This window comes from Cornus florida, unplaced genomic scaffold (genome assembly GCF_030987335.1).
Source record: "Cornus florida cultivar Cherokee Brave unplaced genomic scaffold, ASM3098733v1 CherokeeBrave_3.0.0_Hap2_Chr09, whole genome shotgun sequence".
Classification (NCBI taxonomy): Eukaryota; Viridiplantae; Streptophyta; class Magnoliopsida; order Cornales; family Cornaceae; genus Cornus; species Cornus florida.
In genome coordinates this window covers 89,910,070-89,930,287 of record NW_026775579.1, presented here as the reverse complement: position 1 = coordinate 89,930,287, position 20,218 = coordinate 89,910,070, and the positions used below count along the sequence as shown (strand labels likewise).

General features: G+C 25.9%; 1 protein-coding gene across 1 annotated transcript; it reads left to right on the top strand.

Moving 5' to 3' along the window:
* Positions 1-10,905: 10,905 nt before the first annotated feature.
* On the top strand, positions 10,906-11,474 carry LOC132273465 (inhibitor of trypsin and hageman factor). The gene is made up of 2 exons (XM_059774426.1): positions 10,906-10,963; positions 11,068-11,474. Exons 1-2 carry the CDS (start codon positions 10,942-10,944, stop codon positions 11,259-11,261), a joined length of 216 nt encoding a protein of 71 aa, XP_059630409.1. The 5' UTR covers positions 10,906-10,941; the 3' UTR covers positions 11,262-11,474.
* Positions 11,475-20,218: the final 8,744 nt, after the last annotated feature.

The following is a 20,218-nucleotide window of genomic DNA, read 5'->3' as shown; positions in this document are numbered from 1 at the left end:
CACATATCGCGCGGACGACACACTTTCATATGACAAAAATATAATTAATCAACAAGATGGGAGAGTCCGTAATAAAATTCATATTTTTAGGATATTAGCACATATTCTCCTCAAAATTATGTAACTTAAGTATGTAAACTATAAACTAACTAAAGCTCTAATAGTTATATTTCAGGTTGAAAATAATATATATATATATATACATATAAGTTAATTGATTTATTATTATACCATCGTCTCATTGTTTAAATTCCTATTCAAGATATTTAAAACTAACAAATTAATAAACAATTTTTTTTTTCAAGGTCACACAATTGTATATAACAAATTAATTAAATAAACATTAAGAGCACGCTTGGCATGCGATGTGTTTTAGACGTTATGGTTTTTTTTTTTTTTTTTTTTTTTTTTTTTTTTTTTTTTTCAATATCAAAACAAACATTTTGTTGTTTTAGTGCTTTGGGTAGAAATCAGAATAATGTTTGGTAACGAAAAATTATTTTGAGAAATTTGAAAATTTGTTTTAATTCATTCGCTATAATATCAAAACACACAATATCACCACCAATTTGATGATACGAGTTTTGGTTAAAAAATCTAATATGTGCGTTATGAACTATTTCAAACCAATATCAGCTGTCCCAAACATAATATGAGTCCAAATTTAGATATCAATATCAGAAAAATAATATCATAACACATGTCAAACGGATTTTTTTTTTTTTTTTTTCTAGAAAGATAAAGCAATCCCACCGAAACAAGAAGCCTAAAGTAAATACATAATCACATTTAAATGTTATTAAATACGTTAGTTATTTAAAGATTTTTTTTGTTTGTTTGTATATAAACAATTGTATTTTTTTAATAAGGACAAAATAATATTTTTGTTAGTATGAAAATTTTGAATTGTGACACTTAAATTGGTTTCAAAAGATTGACGTGACCCTATGCAAGTTGAATTCAATATGATTTACGGACCACATATATCATTTTCCATATCATAATGCCTATTAATGGTTTTGCATTTCTATTAATTACTTCCTTGAGTGTGCCTTATCTTTTGTTTACAAGTATTTTATTTTATTTTATTTTAATTAAATGAATGAAACATTGAGACGATCATGAAAATTTGACTAAGCATATGTAATATGTCACGTGTTTTAATACCAAGTAATTTGGTCAATTACCAGCTTGAGTGTACGGCAGCTAATATATAGTCAAATTGTTTGAACGCATGCTGGAACACCATCAGTTTTGCTGACTTTATCGAAGCATAAACCATGATTCATGATAACCTCTACAATTTCGATATGTACACAGCAGTCACATTTCGTGTGTGATCAATCCTACAGTAGGCATCCAAAGTCAAAGAAGATCAAAAGTGTGTGATCAATCCTACAGCCGACATCTAAAGTCAAAGAAGATCAACCACACACTATCATAACTTTTGTGCATAAATACCCTATTATTCATCACCTACATACATAAAACAAATCAATCACAAGACAAAGTAACCATTTCAATAGATCTCTATCGCAGCATAACACTAAGGATGTCAATATCAGAGTGTCAAGGTATGCATGTGCCATTTATTTCGAACTCTCTATAATTGTGTTATTTTTTTATTAAGAATTTTTTTTATAGACGTAACTCAAGTTTTGAGTAAATTACGTAAATTTATGTATTCTTATTATGTTTTTATGTTAATTTTCGTAAAATCTAACGTATACATGTTTTTGCGGTTGTGCAGGTAAGGGTTCATGGCCCGAGCTACTCCACGTCAAAGGAGAGACTGCTGCAGCAACCATTGAGAAGGAGAATCCGTTGGTGAGCGCTGAAATAGTGTTAGAAGGAACAATTGTTGAAGTAAATATTGTACCTGTGTGTAGTAGGGTTCGTGTTTGGGTTAATGAGAGTGGCATTGTCATCGAGGTCCCTTTCATTGGTTAGGGTTCCAAGCATTGTTGCTAAAATTGCTAGTAATTATTTATTGTTATGTTATTGTTTCTGAAAGAGAGCCCCAAGAAATAAGTTATAAGACTTTGTATTCACCACGTATTGTTGTAGACATTGAATAAGAGTGGCTCAATAAATTCAATATATATGAGTTTCTTTCCTGATTATCAGCTCTCTCTACGATCCTATGCTAGAACTTAAAATGCAAGAATATATAATAACATATTTCTGTTTTCTGACCCATTATATGCGCTTTGGATCTTTTCCTCACATACATGTATATATATATATATATTGTGTCGTGATTGGCCTTGGGTTCTATCAGTGTGGTCTCTTGGTTTTCTCGCATAGGTCGCCAATGTGGACGGGTGTGAATAGATACCGAAAGAATTGTCACATTGGATGAGTTATAGGTTGCACGATTTCACACAATTTCATATCTCCTTGAAGGTGATGTGCTTATATGTACTAAATCAATCTCCAAATGTTTTGAATAAAATTCAAAAGCGAAATCGTACTGGTGTACATTGTGTTTATATGTTCTCAATCAATCACCAAATATTAATCCAAAAGCGAAACGATGCCAGTGTTGTACTTATATGTACTAAATCAATCTCCAAATGCTTTAGATAAAATTCAAAAGCAAAATCATGCGGACTTCGACCTAAATCAGATAATATCATACCATAAGTTAGGGTGGACTTGAACCAAGCAAACTAATATTTTTTTGAGGATAAACTTTATATAATAAAAAATTTAATTTTTAAAAGATTTTTAAAAAACTGAACCAAACCCCTAAAGATTTTGGTTGAATTGGCTTCACATTTTCAAGAATTACATTATTTTTTTAAAAAAAATTCTACAAGTTTTTCAAAAGGACTTCCACGCTAAGAAAAAAGGAGAAACAAACACAATTTTAATAGCATATTTTAACAATTGAGATTTGTATACATGCTGCATCCGATCCAAAAGGATTGTTTTGGATAGGAACTATATATATTCAACACAATCTTTTCGATTCCTACGGGGCAAGAATGAAAGTTAAGCCTCTAATTCAAGTCTACAAGATGAGATCATTAGAAGCATTATATGAGCATGTACCTATAATATTTGTGATAGCTCATCAAAACAAATTCGATTTATTTCTCACCATGCAAGCATGCACCATATGAAATTATAATATTATATAGTATTTTATAAATTATATATATTAAAAATAAAATGTGTATGCGTAAACAGAGCAACCCCTGAATTGGACTAAAAAGACGCTTGAATGACGCATACACACAGAAATTGTATGCCTTGTTGGTCAAAATAATGCTACTTACATTTATTTATGTAATCCAAGCAAATAATTACTATATATATTAGCATTATATTCTTCAAAGTGACTTCGTCCAAGAACAAATTATTATTTCCGACTTGTATTTATTATCCATTAATTAAATTACATTGAAAAGAGGTAGGTACAGTAATCAAATACCTTCTCGACAGTCTTGAGTTCTAGGATTTGATTATTTCAGAGGAATACAAAATTTTGTCAACATAAGCAAAATATTTTTAATTGAGATATCTTAAATTGTTAAGATATGGTACTTATTTTGAAGTTTGAAGTAATGCAGGTTAAAATATTTTACTATATTTCGGAAGTTAATAAAGTTATAATTTTCTTTTGCATTCTTAATTACATTGTTGTTGAATTTTTGTTTTGAATGAGATACATGCATTCTTTAAAGTCATCAAGAATAATCTCATATTAATAGTTTTTAGGAGGCCCTACTGATCATAGATCGAAACTATCCAATTTTTTGTTGGCTGTTCATGACTAATCGCCAACCATTTAATTTCTAATTTACATATAATTAATCCTTTTTATAGACTTTTTTCTTTTTATTTGAGCAATCCTTTTTATAGACTTTTTTTTTTTTTTTGACCGATCCCTTTATATATATATATATATATATGTACATGGTGTGAGAACACATGTCTAAACGAATGCCAAAAATCAATCTTTTTTTTCTATATTCATGGCGTAAAAAATTAATCCCTTTTTTTTTTTTTACATACATACATATGTATCTATACAAAAATTTATACCAAATGAAATTCAAATTCCCTCCAAAACATAAAACTGATTTTCCCCCAAAATTTTATCCTATATCTTCTTGATATTTCATTATTTCACTCTAGGTCTCTCTCCCTCTTAAATTGAAGGAAGGACCATACGTTCCGGAAAACAATGGAACTTGGCCAGAAACAATGGAACACTTCATTAACTTCGCTGGACATTAATGATGAGAATGAAGCTTGGCCGAAAACAATGGAGGTTGTTGGGTTTGGTTTGGTTGGTTTTGCTCGCCAATGTTGGGAGGCTCATTGACGAACTGAAATTGCAGCAGAGAGCTTATGATTTAGTCACTGTTCTTTTTTCAATCTCGATCAGAGGAAAACTATAATCTTACTCTCCCAGAAACCATATGGAAGCTCTCCTATCCTTGAAGGACTGGGAATATAATCCCTCTTCTCGTCCGCCTCCAAGACCGCCGGACGGCGTCAATTGAGGGAGACGACATAGAGAGTCGACAGAAAAAAGGGAGAACAGGTGGGGTTTGCTATAACCATGGGATTTGTTTAGATCTTCTCGTTTTTGAGTTGACCTGTTGTAAATAAGTGATTTGAAATATCAGGCACAGTATCGGGTTGAGTCATTTAGACTCTTGGGTTCGGTCATTGACCTTGCTGTTTCTTTTGGGCCACTGCCGTTTGTTCCAGCGCAAGCTGGACTTCTTTGTAATTATGTTTACATAAATACATTTGCTTAACATTCCAAAAAAAAAAAAGGTTTTTGGGTCACCGAACAGAAATCGACGTTGATTATGAATGCTATTATTTGATTTGATTTTTTTTTTTGGTCGGTAGTTTGATGCTGATGCTATAGGGCTTGTGAATTTGAAATTTTCATTTTTTTTGTATTTTTTTTTTTGGTTGAATTGTTGATACCAACTAATTGAGGCAAGATTTGGGAGAGTAAATGTTTTGAGACTTTGTTGTTTTGTATATAGAATGATTGTACAAAATCTGTCTTTTTTTTTTTTTTTTTTTTGTAATGTAATTACACAAAATTTTAATTTGTCAAAAGATTGAGATATAATATAATGCATATACACAAAAATTTCCTTTGGTAATGACAGCTTTTAAATAAGTAGCAAAAATTTGTTTTTTTTTTTTTTTTTTTTAATGTAATTATACAAAATTTTAATTTGTCAAAGATTAAAATATATAATGCATATACACAAAATTTTCTTTGGTAATGACAGCTTTTAAATAAGTAGAAAAAAGTAAAAAAATAATAACATGCTAGGCAAACATATCTTGAACAAACATTAAATTACGTAATATTAAACAAACATATCTTAAAAACATCACAACTTTAAAGTATAATGTTTCAAAAATTAATTATATGATACACCTCAACTGAATTGTAACATATATCATTTATGAACTTTATAATACAATAATAATATAAAAAGGAATGGGATAAAATAAATCCATCAACTTTCTTTTATGAGTGGAAGATTGTCCCATTGTCAAAAGTGAAAACATGTTACACAACTTAAGCTTAACATGTTTCAAACGTAAATTATATCTACCATCACAAATTACTTGTAACAGGTATCACTTATTATATAAATTAATGTCTAAAACATAATGAATACTTACCTATACATATGTTGATTTAAAATTGCTATTTTACTTCCTTGTTGGCAAAATAGTTGTTTTTTTTTTTTTTTTTTTTTTTTTTTTTTTTTTTTTTTTTTTTTTTTGTCAAAATCAAAATTTATTAATCAACAACCAAAGGGAAGACGATACTTTGTGAAGTATATTTTCGATATGTGTTATGAAAATATTCTGATATAATATTCAATTCATACATGATACATGTTGTAAGAACTTGTGATTCTTATCTATTGTAATTTAAAATTCTAAATTTATTTTTGATGTGTTATGAAAATATTCTGATACAATATTCAATTTATACATGATAAATGTTGTAAGAACTTGCGACTCTTATTTATTGTAATCTAAAATTCTAAATTTAACTTATCGATTAAATATGTACATATTTGAGATGCATAATGGATAGGTAAATTTGTTGTGATTCTAAATCTGTTGTTTTATAAATAGAATGATTGCACAAAATTTATTTAATTTTTTTTTTTAAATGTAATTACACAAAATTTTAATTTGTCAAAAAATTTAGATATATAATGCATATACACAAAATTTTCTTTGGTAATGACAGCTTTTAAATAAGAAGCAAAAAGTGAAAAAATATTAACATGCTATTTAAACCTATTTTTCAAGAAATAAGTTTTTATCTCATATTTCCTCCCAAATTTTGATCACCATCTTTAAATTCAAGATCATTATCTATTAATTAGCAGACCAGAATCATCTTTCATTGTGAGTATACATCATTACCGTTAATTGATCTAGTGGTCAAAATTAGGCCATGCCAATTAAAAAAAGGAAATTATTTTTCAGTTAAATGAAAAAAAATAGGGAAATAATGCCAAGGCAAACATTTCCTTAACGATCCAAATCCAGTTCTTTCTCCCCTATCTTTCTTCCCCAAATCTGGTTCTCTCATTTGTCACTCTCTCTCCAACTATGCGAAGAAGAAACCATGGGTTTTTTGTGGTCACCATCCTTTATCAGACAAATCAATTCCGCTTCAAATCAATTCCACTTTAAAGCGTGTATATATATATATTTATGGGAATAGAAGGAAACATAAAATCAATTGAAATCAATTCCATTATTTTACCTAGTCAATTCCATTACCCACATGAGAATGAAGGTATTTGGTGTTGATGAAAAATCAGAGGAGGATGAAAGAAGAAGAAGAGAACAGAAGCATGAAGAAGACGAACAGAAGAGAAGAAGTAAAAGTTAATTGGGTTTTTACTGAATTGGGTCCCATGTACAACTGAATAAAATATTTCTGTATATAACTTTTGTATACGGTATTTGTACATGATAAAATAAAATTGAGTTTAGAAACTTTTTTAATTCACATGTTAAGTTGGCGCTTATTGGGCAATGACAAAGCAACTTTGGGTGACATGGCTTCATCAGAGCTATTGGATTTGCCATGATCACTCTCCAATTAGAGGTGCCATGGAGAGGATTCGCACCCTAAGTTTGGATCCATCCAAAGTTGCAGCATTAAATGGGCTTGAGGTTCAAAAATGGACTTAACCTCTCCAATAAGGCAGTAATTAATTATGCAAGTTTTGTTGAATAATTAACTTCGTAGTCCCTCAGAAAAGAGGGCTTTGCACTGGTTATGTAGATTAGTCGGATAAAATTCCGAATATCTCAATTATATCAAAAAAAAAATATTAATCAGGATAAAGTTCTGAATAAAAAAAATTATAGCACGGAATTAGCTTCGGAGAACCAAATTAGTTCAAAATTCTAATTAAATTTCTACTGAAATGTTGTCGGAGGTAGGTTAATTTTAAAGAAACATAGTCAATCTTCCGGAGTTTTTCAATATTTTTCGGAGTACTATTACGTTGTGTTACCTGTGTGACTAGAATGTGAAATTGGGATTGGGAGCAATGTGAGGCGGGTGTTTCAGAAAATCAAAATTGGATTTGACGTGGTTTCACATATCACGTAACTTTACACGCATGTTTGACTATATTACTCTAGTCAAAGTCAACACTTGCGCTATGAGGCCACGATGGTCGGCTAAATGTATGATGACCATGGGATTCTCATTTGTCTGCCTTTCTAGGGCAACCTACGTATAAACGAGGCTCTTTCAAGGTTCAACGTATTTATAAATATATGTGTGTGAATGTATATATATATATATATATATATATATATATATTTTACATACACAAGATACCAGCTAGAGTTTTTTATTATTATTATTATTTATTTATCAAGCAGTACTGTCCTTTTCTTTGTGCTTGAAATTCTAAAGGTAAAAAATTTTAGTTTTTCAACTAGGAAATATTTTGTGTGTTTGAAAGTAAGAATTAGCTTTCAAATTGGTACATATTTTCCTTGGGCTTGAAATGCTGAAACTAAGGATTTTTTTATTTTTTTCATTTTTTGGTTGCTGTGTGTGAAATTCTGAAAGTAGTAATTTGTTTTCAAATTGGTATACACACCCACACACACGCTACATCCATTGTTTCTATCATAGACGCAAAAATACATATTATAAGCATGGTTTCTATCATAAACACTTTTCGCGGGGGGAGGGGGAGTAATCGTATTCTGTTGGTCTCTTATGCTCGTGAATATGTGTACAATACTATTTACACAAAGACCTTCAAAGAAAGCTAAAAGAAAACTGAAAAATAAATTGAGAAATTTTAAAGGGGAGATTTCTTAACATTTTACAAATATATAGTCCAAGGGCTAAAAATTTATAGACTGTGGGCCCAGTTCAGGGGTAGCACTCATCACGCATCCATAATACTTCTACCATATCTCATGACAGATGTTTGACAATGCTTGAAATGTTACTTTTTTTCTAAAATAATATAATTATATAATTGTCAGAAAAAGCTTAAATTTTGTTTTTTTAAAAGAAGAATGTATGTCCATGTAATGTTATTCTTAGTTTGTTTGGGGTAATTTTTACAAGGAAATGTTAGTATATATATATATATATATAAGACAAACAATTATTACTTTGGATAAATCTCAAAGGATTAGTCTAATCGGAAAAGAGTTAGGCCAATTAAAAAAAAAAATTATTACTTTAGATATGTACATATAAATTTTAATTTACATATTTACAATGCATGATAAACATATATATATTTATATTGTCATGCTCTTAATGTATTTATATTTTACTTTTTAAGAATTTGTTGTATTACCTTCCTCTATTGTATCATCGTTCATAGCATCGATTTTTGCGACAACAATGTTTAATTTTCGCTAACCAACCACCATTTCCATGATATTAAATGGCTATTTAGAAGATTTATTTTCACGAAAATTTATGTATCGACCGGGTCAAATTAAGATGAAACATGATTCCTTAAGTTGGATTTTTCAAACTTATTTATATAATCAAAGGGGCTTTATTCTTTTGATACAGTGAATATATATCACACTTGAGTGTATTCTACATTAAAAAAATAAAACCCCATGGCTAAACAAATTAATTAGTTTAAATATCATTACTCAATCAATTTTTTTTAGTTTAATTTTATATTTAGTGTCCCTTCATCTTCGAACTAATTGAAATTGGTAGCTATAGATCATGACAATTAGTCAATAATATTTTTTATTTTCAGATATAATTTTATTACTTTTTATCATGATCTCAAATAATAAGCCTTGTAAGTTTGGTTGTCATAATTTTACAACGCAATCTCAGTAAAAAACATATAAAAATGACAAACAATTATTACTTTACATACATATAAATTTTAATTTGCATATTTACAACATATTATATGCATACATATTTATATTGTCATGTTCTTAATGTATTGGTATTTTACTTTTTAAAAATTTGTTGTATTACTCTTTTCGTAACGAGTTATGTCTATATTTATTGTATCACACTTCGTAGCATCAATTTTTGTGATATTCAATAGTTATTCAGTAGATTTATTTCCACGGAAATTTACGTATGGGATCAAATTAAGATGAAAAATGATTTCTTAAGTAGGATTTTCAAACATATTTATATAATCGAAGAGGTTTTATTCCTTTGACACAATAAATAGATATCACACTTGAGTTTATCCTAGATTAAATGAATAAAAATCCAACCGTGAACTAATTGAAATTGATAGCTATATCATGACAATTAATTAGTGAATATATATATTTTTTTCAGATATAATTTTATTACTTTTTTCTCGGGATCTCAAATAATACGACTTGTACCAATTTTCATCCAATGGTAGTACTCCATGGTAATCACAAGTTTGTGAAAAAAGCTTGACCCATCTATATGATTTAGCAAACAACCCTCCCTTTGACCTGAGAATGGAGAAACTTACCATTCAAATTGCAACTAATTAATCCATACCGGAACAGTTCACACAAGTTACTTTTATGGAACTAGAATTAACTCTTCTTCTTGGATAACATAAAAGTAGGATGACAACGAGACGGATTTAGAACATGAATTCTTTTTCGGTTTCCATCTCGATCTAAAGAGAATAAACTTTGTCCCATCTATATGATTTAGCAAACAACTCTCCTCCCCCATCAACCCTGCCCTTTTGTTTAAATTCCTACTCAAAATTTTAAAACTCACAAATTTTTTTCCAAAGTTTACACAATATAACCAAATCAACCAAATAAATAAACATCAACAATATTTCAACAAATTCTCATTCAAACAATAAACATGTACGTACACATTAATCACATTTAAATGTTATTATATTGGTTCGTTATTTTAAGATTTTTATTTTTTTATTTTTTTGTGTATAACATAAAGTATGAGGGTAAAATGGTATTTTTGTTAGTATGAAACAATTGAATTGTGGGATTAAAATTGATTTCAAAAGATTGACGTCACCTTATGCATGTTGATTTCAATCTGATTTACAACCATAATCCCTAATTAATGACTATTGATTTTGTATTTATGTAATTAATTAATGTGCTTTCTCATTAGTTTACAAGTATCTTTCTTATTACACGAATGAAACATTGAGAAGATTATGAAGATTTGACCAGCCTATGTGTACAGAAGCTAATAGTCAAATGATTGAACACAACAGGATCACCATCAGTTTTGCTGACTTTTAATTTTGATGAGAGGTTACTTGAAGCACAAACCACCTTGATGACAATCTCTACAATTTCCAAAGTCAAAAAAATCAACCACAAGCTATCATAATGTTTGTGTATAAATACCATATTATTCATCACAACAAATCCATCGCAACATTCCAGTTTATAAATCAAAGCATCACACTAAGAATGTCATCAGAAGACTGTCAAGGTACGTATAAAAAACATGGTTTCAAGCTACTTAGAATTGCAATAATGTGTACAAGTTTTAATTTGTGGCTATATATATATGTGTGTGTGTGTGTGTGCGCGCAGGTAAGAGTTCATGGCCGGAGCTGGTCGGGGTCAATGGAGAGACTGCTGCAGCAACCATTGAGCGGGAGAACCCTTCGGTGAATGCTATTATTGTCAAAGAAGGATCCGCCGTTATCCAGAATTTTGACTGTAATAGGGTTTGGGTTTGGGTTAATAAGAAAGGCATTGTCATCAGTGTCCCTAAAACTGGTTAGGGTCCTAAGCTGTGTTGCTTAAATTACTAGAACTATTTATATATATATATATATATTTTTTTTCGGTAAATGAACTATTTATATTTATTGTTATGTACGTTATTTTTTTCTAAAAGGGAGCTCCAAGAAATAAGTTATAGACTTGGTAGTCTTCACATATTGTTGTAAACACTACTAATTGTTAAATAAGAGTGGCTCAATACAATTAATATATATATATATATATATATATATAAATTTCCTTCTTTATGATCAGCTTATCTATGTCGTCCCACTTTAATTAGAACTTAAAATGCAAGAATAATGACATAATATCTATGTTTTCTGAGTTCTGACGTGTGTGTGTGTGTATTATGCTTTGGATCTTCTCCTAACATCTATAGATTGTGCCGTGATAGGCCTTGGGTATGTTCCACAAGTGTGGTCTCTTTGTTTGATCCTATGCAGATCACCTAGTTAATTCATTCATTCAATCTATACTAAATTAACAATCCGGGCTGCCTTGCAATTTAGTCATTTCTGATTAAAATAATTTTCAAAATTTATGAAAACAAAAAACTATAAAATGCATCTCTCTTAAAAACATGTCTTTTTTCTTCTTTTTTTTAAATGGAATTTTCAAGTACTGCTTCACGGAAAAAGAATAGACGAATCATCTGACTCCATCGTGTATGTTCTAATTTGGGTTGAAGAATTAACTAAATTTTTATAGGGATATTTAAGCAAAAGAGTAATCATCTTTTTTTTTTTTTTTTTAAAGGTAAATAGTAATCATCTTGTTGTTGAGAATTTTAAAGCTTTTAAAACTATGAGTTTGTGGTTGGAAAATTTTAAAATTCTTTTAATATTTAATTTTCTTGTTTGATTTTTAGCTGTTACTTATATGGATTAATTTACAATTTTAATTTGCATGCATGTTTGCCTCTTTAAAGTCCATACAAAACGTGCAAAGTTTACGAGTCTTTATTGTAGCAAATAATGATAGTAAAGAGGTAGCCGTTTGGCTTCTTGGAGATAGGAATATATATATATATATATATATATATATATATATATATATACTAGGAAAATGCACATGCGATGCACGTGATGAATATTTTGTAACTTATAAAATTTTTGTTTTTATATTGATTAATAAAAATTTATTTTATATTAATAAATAAATATTGAAATATTTTGAAATTGGTGATAGAGTTTAAGTTTCGTAAATTAATAAATTCTTTTATGTTTTTATATTAATATTGAAATATGTATATTTTATTTTTCATTAAATAATAATTTTTTATTTTAATAGTGAAATATTTGAGTTTTGCAAAGTAACAAATTTTTTTAGGTAATTTAAATTTTATTAGGTAATTTGTAATTTAAATTTTATTTGATAATTTGAAATTTAGTAAAATCTTAAATTTACAATAGAAATTCAATTATATTATTTTTTAATTAAATTTTAAAATAGAAATTCAATTATACTAATTATACATTAGATTGAAATTGATATAAAAATTTATTATATGGAGTTTGTGGTTTTTGGAAGACACTAGGTTATATTTTATTTTCTTTAAATATGTAATTTGTGGTAGAATTTTATAAAAATTATTTTATTTATTTAGATATATTTTTGTAAAATTAGATTTTCTTTTATTATAAAACTCATAAAAAATAGATAAATACAAGGGTTATATACTTATATGTGATAGAGTTCTCTTTTTGTATAAATTAATAAATATTTTTTATATTAAAAAATAAATACTGAAATGCTCAAATTCTTTAACATTATATTTTATTTATATGTATTATTATATTATTATATATTTTCTTTAAATATATCATTGTCTAATGTGATAGAGTTATAGAAATTGTTTTATTTTCTTTAAATATATCCTTATTTAATTAGATTTTATTTTATTAGAAAAATCATGATAAATAGATAAATACAAGTTATATGTGATAGAGTTTTAAAGAAAATAAAATACTTAATTTGTGGTAAAGTTTTGGTAATTTGTGTTACAGTTTTAATTATTTTATTTTCTTTAAATATATACTTGTCTAATTAGATTTAATTTTATTAAGAAACTCATTGTACAGTTATATAAAAATTATTTTCTTTTATATATCAATTAATAAATATTTTTTTATATAAATAAATAAATACTGAAATTCTTTGGTAGAACTTTGTATTTTACTCTGAAATTCTAAATTTCTAGAATTCTCAATTTCTGTACCCCTTCCTCCTTCCTCCATGCCTCTATTTATAGGCTTCTTGGATGAATAGGATAATGACATGTGTCCTTTTCTGATAATGACATGTGTCCTTTTCTGATAATGACATAATCATAACTGGATCGGGCCGGTTATATTGTGATAATTATTCATAAAAAATAATTAAAAATAAGAGTTTATATAGAATATGATTGATTTTATTAGGTAATTTTTAGATTTTTATAAAAACTATAATTATCCATAAATAAAAAAACTAAAAATAAGAGTTTATATAGAATGTGATTGATTTTATTAGGTAAATTAGATTTTCTTTTATTAAAAAACTTGTAATAAATCAATGAATAGGTAATTTGTGTTAGAGTTTAATATAAACTCTTTTAAAAACTCTTTTTATATCAATTAATAAACATTTTTTATTTTAATAATTCTTGTCTAATTAGATTTATTTTTAGTAAAAAACTCAAAATAAATAGATAAATAGGTAATTTGTGTTTTAAAAACTCTTTAAAAACCTTCTTTTGTATCAATTAATAAATCATTTTTTATATTAATAATACTTGTCTAATTAGGTTTCCATTTATTAAAAAACTCATGATAAATTGATAAAATGGTAATTTGTGTTAGAGTTTTATACAAATTCTTTAAATATATCTTTGTTGATAGAGTTTTATTGATAATAAAATAGGTAATTTGTAATAGAGTTTTATTAAAATTATTTTATTTTCTTTTAATATACCGTTGTCTAATTTGTTTTAATTTTATTAAGATATTCATAATAAAAGTTAATTTGTGATAGAGTTTTATAAAAATTATTTTATTTTATATACCAATTAATAAATATTTTTTATATTAATAAATCTTGTCTAATTAGATTTTCTTTTATTAAAAATGGATAATAATAAATAGATAAATAGGTTAATTTAAATTTTATTAAGTAGATTTTACTGTCTTACAGATTTTTTTTTTTTTTTTTTTTTTTTTTTTTTTTTTTGTTGTAGTAAAAACTATTTTCATATCATTTAATAAATATTTTTTTATATAAATAAATAATGAAACTCTTTACACATCTAATAATAATATAGATAAAAACTCTTTTTATATCAATTAATAAATATTTTTTTTATATAAAAAATAAATAAATACTGAAAAGTTTTATAGAAACTTTGTCGATAGAGTTTTATGGAAAATAAAATGGGTAATTTGTAATAGAGTTTTATAGAAATTATTTTATTTTATTTCAATATATACTTGTCTAATTAGATTTAATTTTATTAAGAAACTCATAGTACAGTTATATAAAAATTATTTTCTTTTATATATCAATTAATAAATATTTTTTATATTAATAATTCTTGTCTAATAAGATTTATTTTATTAAAAAATTGATAATAATAAATAGATTAAGAAATTAATTTAAATTTTATTATGTAGATTTTAGTGTTTTATCATATTATTTAATAAATATTTTTTTAAATAAATAAATAAATACTGAAACTCTTTACACATTTAATAATAGTTGTGGATAAAAACTCTTTTTATATCGGTATTTTACTCTGAAATTCAGCTCTTTTTATATCAATTAATAAATATTTTTTTATTTAAATAAATAAATACTGAAACTCTTTGACAGAACTTCTATATTTTATTCTGAAATTCTAAATTTCTAGAATTCTCAATTTCTGTGCCCCTTCCTCCATGCTTTTGTTTATAGGCTTCTTGGATGAATAGGATAATGACATATATTCTTTTCTGATAATGACATAATCATAATTGGTCGGGGCCGGTTATATTGTGATAATTATCCATAAAAAATAACTAAAAATAATAGTTTTATATAAAATATGATTGATTTTATTAGGTAATTTTTGGATTTTTATAAAAATTATAACTATCCATAGAAAAAAACTAAAAATAAGAGTTTTATATAGAATGTGATTGGGTTTATTAGGTAAATTAGATTTTCTTTTATTAAAAAAACTTGTAATAAATAAATAAATAGGTAATTTGTGTTAGATTTTAATATAAACTCTTTTAAAAACTCTTTTTATATCAATTAATAAATATTTTTTATTTTAATAATTCTTGTCCAATTAGATTTACTTTTAGTAAAAAAAACTCAAAATAAATAGATAAATAGGTAATTTATGTTTTAAAAACTCTTTAAAAACCTCATTTTGTATCAGTTAATAAATAATTTTTATATTAATAATACTTGTCTAATTAGATTTTCTTTTATTAAAAAACTCATGATAAATTGATAAATTGGTAATTTGTGTTAGAGTTTTATACAAATTCTTTAAATATATCTTTGTTGATAGAGTTTTATTGATAATAAAATAGGTAATTTGTAATAGAGTTTTATTGAAATTATTTTATTTTCTTTAAATATATACTTGTCTAATTAGTTTTAATTTTATTAAGATATTCATAATAAAAGCTACTTTGTGGTAGAGTTTTATAAAAATTATTTTATAAAATATATCAATTAATAAATATTTTTTATTTTAATAAATCTTGTCTAATTAGATTTTCTTTTATTATAAATGGATAATAATAAATAGATAAATAGGTTAATTTAAATTTTATTGCGTAGATTTTACTGTTTTATAGATTTTTTTTTTTTTTTGTTTTATTAAAAACTCTTTTCATATCCTTTAATAAATATTTTTTTATATAAATAAATAATGAAACTCTTTACACATCTAATAATAATATAGATAAAAAATCTTTTTATATCAATTAATAAATATTTTTTTATATAAATAAATAAACACTGAAAACTCTTGACAGAACTTTTGTATTTTACTCTGAAATTCAACTCAATTATTAAATATTTTTTATTTAAATAAATAAATACTGAAATACTGAAACTCTTTGGCAGAGCTTCTGTATTTTACTCTGGGATTCTAGATTTCTAGAATTCTCAATTTCTGTACTCCTTCCTCCTTCCTCCTTCCTCCATGCCTCTATTTATAGACTTCTTGGATGAATAGAATGATGACATGTGTCATTTTTTGGTAATGATATAATCATAATTGGCCCGGGCCAGTTATATTAGGATAATTATCTATAAAAAATAACAAAAAATAAGAGTTTTATATAGAATGTGATTGATTTTATTAGGTAATTTTTAGAATTTTATAGAAACTATAATTATCCATAAAAAATAACTAAAGGTAAGAGTTTTATATAAAATGTGATTGATTTTATTAAGTAATTTTTAAAGTTTTATAGAAATTATTTTTACAAAAACTATTTTTATATTAATTAATAAATATTTTTTTATATAAATAAATAAATACTGAAATACTGAAACACTGAAACACATTTAATAATAGTATAGATATAGATATAGATATGACAAAGTACGAAAAATTCTCTTGACTTGTAATCTTTTTCAATAAATTCTTCTAGTCTAGTTTTTTATTAAAGAATCCTCCCCGACTTATACCCATTTCTAATAAATTCTCTTTATCTAATTTTTTACCAAAAAACCCCCCTCAACTATCTAGGGGTAAAAGAGTTAATATTTAGACCAAAATGCCTTTTTTTTTTTAATCTTAATTTGTTCGAATTTCAAAAATTCATATATCATAACCTGTACATCCAAATATTGCAAATAATATATGCACATAAAGTTTATAAAATAAGAATTTCAGATTGTTATATTCATAACCAGAGAGAAATAGACAATTTAAAAATCTACTGCAATAATCTTATTTTATTTTATTTTTTATAAAATACTCAGGTTATTTGTAATAAAATTTTCAGAATTATTCATTTTCATATGAGGCATAACATACAAAAAAAATTAGCCCCAATAGAGACCGAATATTCATTTTTTTTAAAAAAAAATTGTGAGTCTATAAAAGAATGAAAATACTTTGACGCAAAATATGATATTTCATTAAATCAATATCTGTTGGGGCTAAATTTTTTTTATATTCGGCTCCATATGTAAATGAATAATTTTGAAACTTTTCTTGCAAATATTTCAAGTATTTTATTTTTTAAAAATAAAATAAGATTGATGGAGTAAATTTTTAAATTGTCTATTTCTCTCTGGTTATGAAGATTTTTTGTACTAATCTTATATTTCTTAAATCCTTATTTCATAAGCTTTCCGTGCATATATCATTTACAATTTTTAAATGTACGATTTGTGAGAAATGAATTTTTGAAATTTAGGAGAATTAAGATTTAAATAAAATAACATTTTGGTCCAAATATCAACTCTTTTACCCTTTCAGATAGTTGAAGGGGGTTCTTTGGTAAAAAATTAAACAAGGGAATTTATTGAAAAAAAGGCTACAAGTTGGAGATTCTTTGATAAAAAAAAAAATAAATAAGGAGGTTTATTGAAAAATGTTATAAGTTAAAGGAATTTTTTTGATACTTTATCCCCCATACACATGGACGGATCCACATTGAAGGGTGCGGGGACAATTGCTCCCACTGATTTTTTTTTTTATTAGTATTTTATCTTTATAATTTGTTCGTTTCCTGTAATATACTCATGAAATATTACATTTGCCTCCACTAAAATTACTAAAAAAATGCACTATTATCCTCCAAAATTTATTTTTGTTCTCACTTATCTTACATCCTGAGTCCGTCCCTACCCATGCATATGTGTCTGTATGGATGCGGGGCGGGGCGGGCTGTCTACTTTACATTTTTGGGCAAGTCGACAATAGAGACTTGACAAGAGAGCTATCAAATCTAGATCAACGTTCTCTACATAAGGCCAGCTTTTATTTTACTTTACTTTATAGTAATTCTTTTGTTTTATTTTATTATCTTTTTTTATTAATAAACTTGCATGTTATGAAATAAATACAAAACTATAATATTTTCATTAATTTAATTATTAGCAAAACTTACTTTTCTTGGCAATTCTATTTTTATTTATTTTAATTTCCATTAAAATAAATTAGTTCATAAATTATAATTTCCATAACAATCTATAGTTGATAGCTTATTTAGTACTAGCATAATTCTTTAAAAAAAATATATAACAACTAAACAGTTTTAATGTGAATTAAAGCTTTTGGTAATAACAAAAACGTGTTCTCTTTTATAAAGAAAGTTATAACGCTGTTCTGTAATATAATAAATTTATAAATAACAAAAAGTTGTTCTTTTATACATATATTTAAACACTGTTCTGTTTATAAATCAAAAAGAAAAACGGCTCTCTTTTAGAGTTTTTTTTTTTTTTTTTTTAAAAAAAATACTTTCTGTTTTATTTTAATTCAATTTAAATAATAAAAAACTGTTCTGTTTTATAGATTGAAGAAAAAAAAACAATTTTATTTTTAAATCAGTATTATAAAAACACTTTATTAAATTTGTTTTTTTAGACAGTCCAGTTTATTGTTTCGGTTTTTATACGAAAGTCAGTTTAATTGTCTACTTAAACAGGCTATGTTTTTCAATGTAAACCCAATTCTAGATCCATTAACTTATGGCCTCAGCCCAACTTGCAGCCCTAAATGGGCCAAGGTCCAAATATGGATTCAATATATCTTTTGCTTGGCCCATTCAGAACGATGGTAACAGCTTGACACGTATCGCGGATGACACACTTTCATATGACAGAAATATAATTAATCAACAAGATGGGAGAGTCCGTAATATAATTCATATTTTTAGGATATTAGCACATCCTTCTCCTCAAAATTATGTGACTTAAATTTATAAACCAATTAACTAAAGGTCTAATAGTTATATTTTAGGTTGAAAATAGTGTGTGTATATATATATATATGTTAATTGATTTATTATTATACCATCGTCTCATTATTTAAATTCCTATTCAAGATATTTAAAACTAACACATTAATAAACTTTTTTTTTTTTCAAGGTCACACAATTGTATATAACAAATCAATTAGACATTATGTTTTTAGTCAATATTAAAAGAATCGTTTTGTTGTTAGAGTATTTTGAGTATAAATCAGAACTATATTTAATAACGAAAATTTGTTTTGAGAAATTTGAAAATTAGTTTTCGTTCTTTTGCTACAATATCAAAACACACAATATCACTAATTTTGTGATATGGGTTTTGGTCAAAAAATTTGATATGTTATGAATTATTGCAAATCAATATCAGCCATCCCAAATATGATATAAGCCAAAATTTGAATATTAATATCAGAAAAATAATATCATAATGCATGCCAAATGGCCCTAACATTCTTTCAACAAAATGCCATCGAAACAACAAATCTTTTTTCTTTTTGGGAAAGATAAAGCAATTCCATCGAAACAACAAGCCTAAAGTAAATACATAATCACATTTAAAAGTTATTAAATACGTTAGTTATTTACAATTGTATTTTTCTTAATAAGGACAAAATGGTATTTTTGTTAGTATGGAAATTTTGAATTGTGGAATTTAAATTGGTTTCAAACGATTGAAGTGACCGTATGGAAGTTGAATTCAATGTGATTTATATCATTTTCCATATCATAATGCCTATTAATGGTTTTGCATTTCTATTAATTACTTCGCTTGAAAGTGCTTGCTCTTTTGCTTACAAGTATTTATTTATTTTTAATTAGATAAATGAAACATTGAGAAGATCATGAAATTTTGACTAGCACATGTTACGTGTTTTAAGTAAATTTGTTGAATTAATTGCCAGCTTGAGTGTACGGAAGCTAATATATATAGTCAAATTATTTGAACACACGCAGGAACACCATCAGTTTTGCTGACCTTATCGAAG

Coding starts and splice junctions, on each gene's coding strand:
- LOC132273465 (XM_059774426.1), top strand. CDS start 10,942: ATGTCATCAGAAGACTGTCAAG. Junction 10,964..11,067: donor GTCATCAGAAGACTGTCAAG/GTACGTATAAAA, acceptor GTGTGCGCGCAG/GTAAGAGTTCATGGCCGGAG.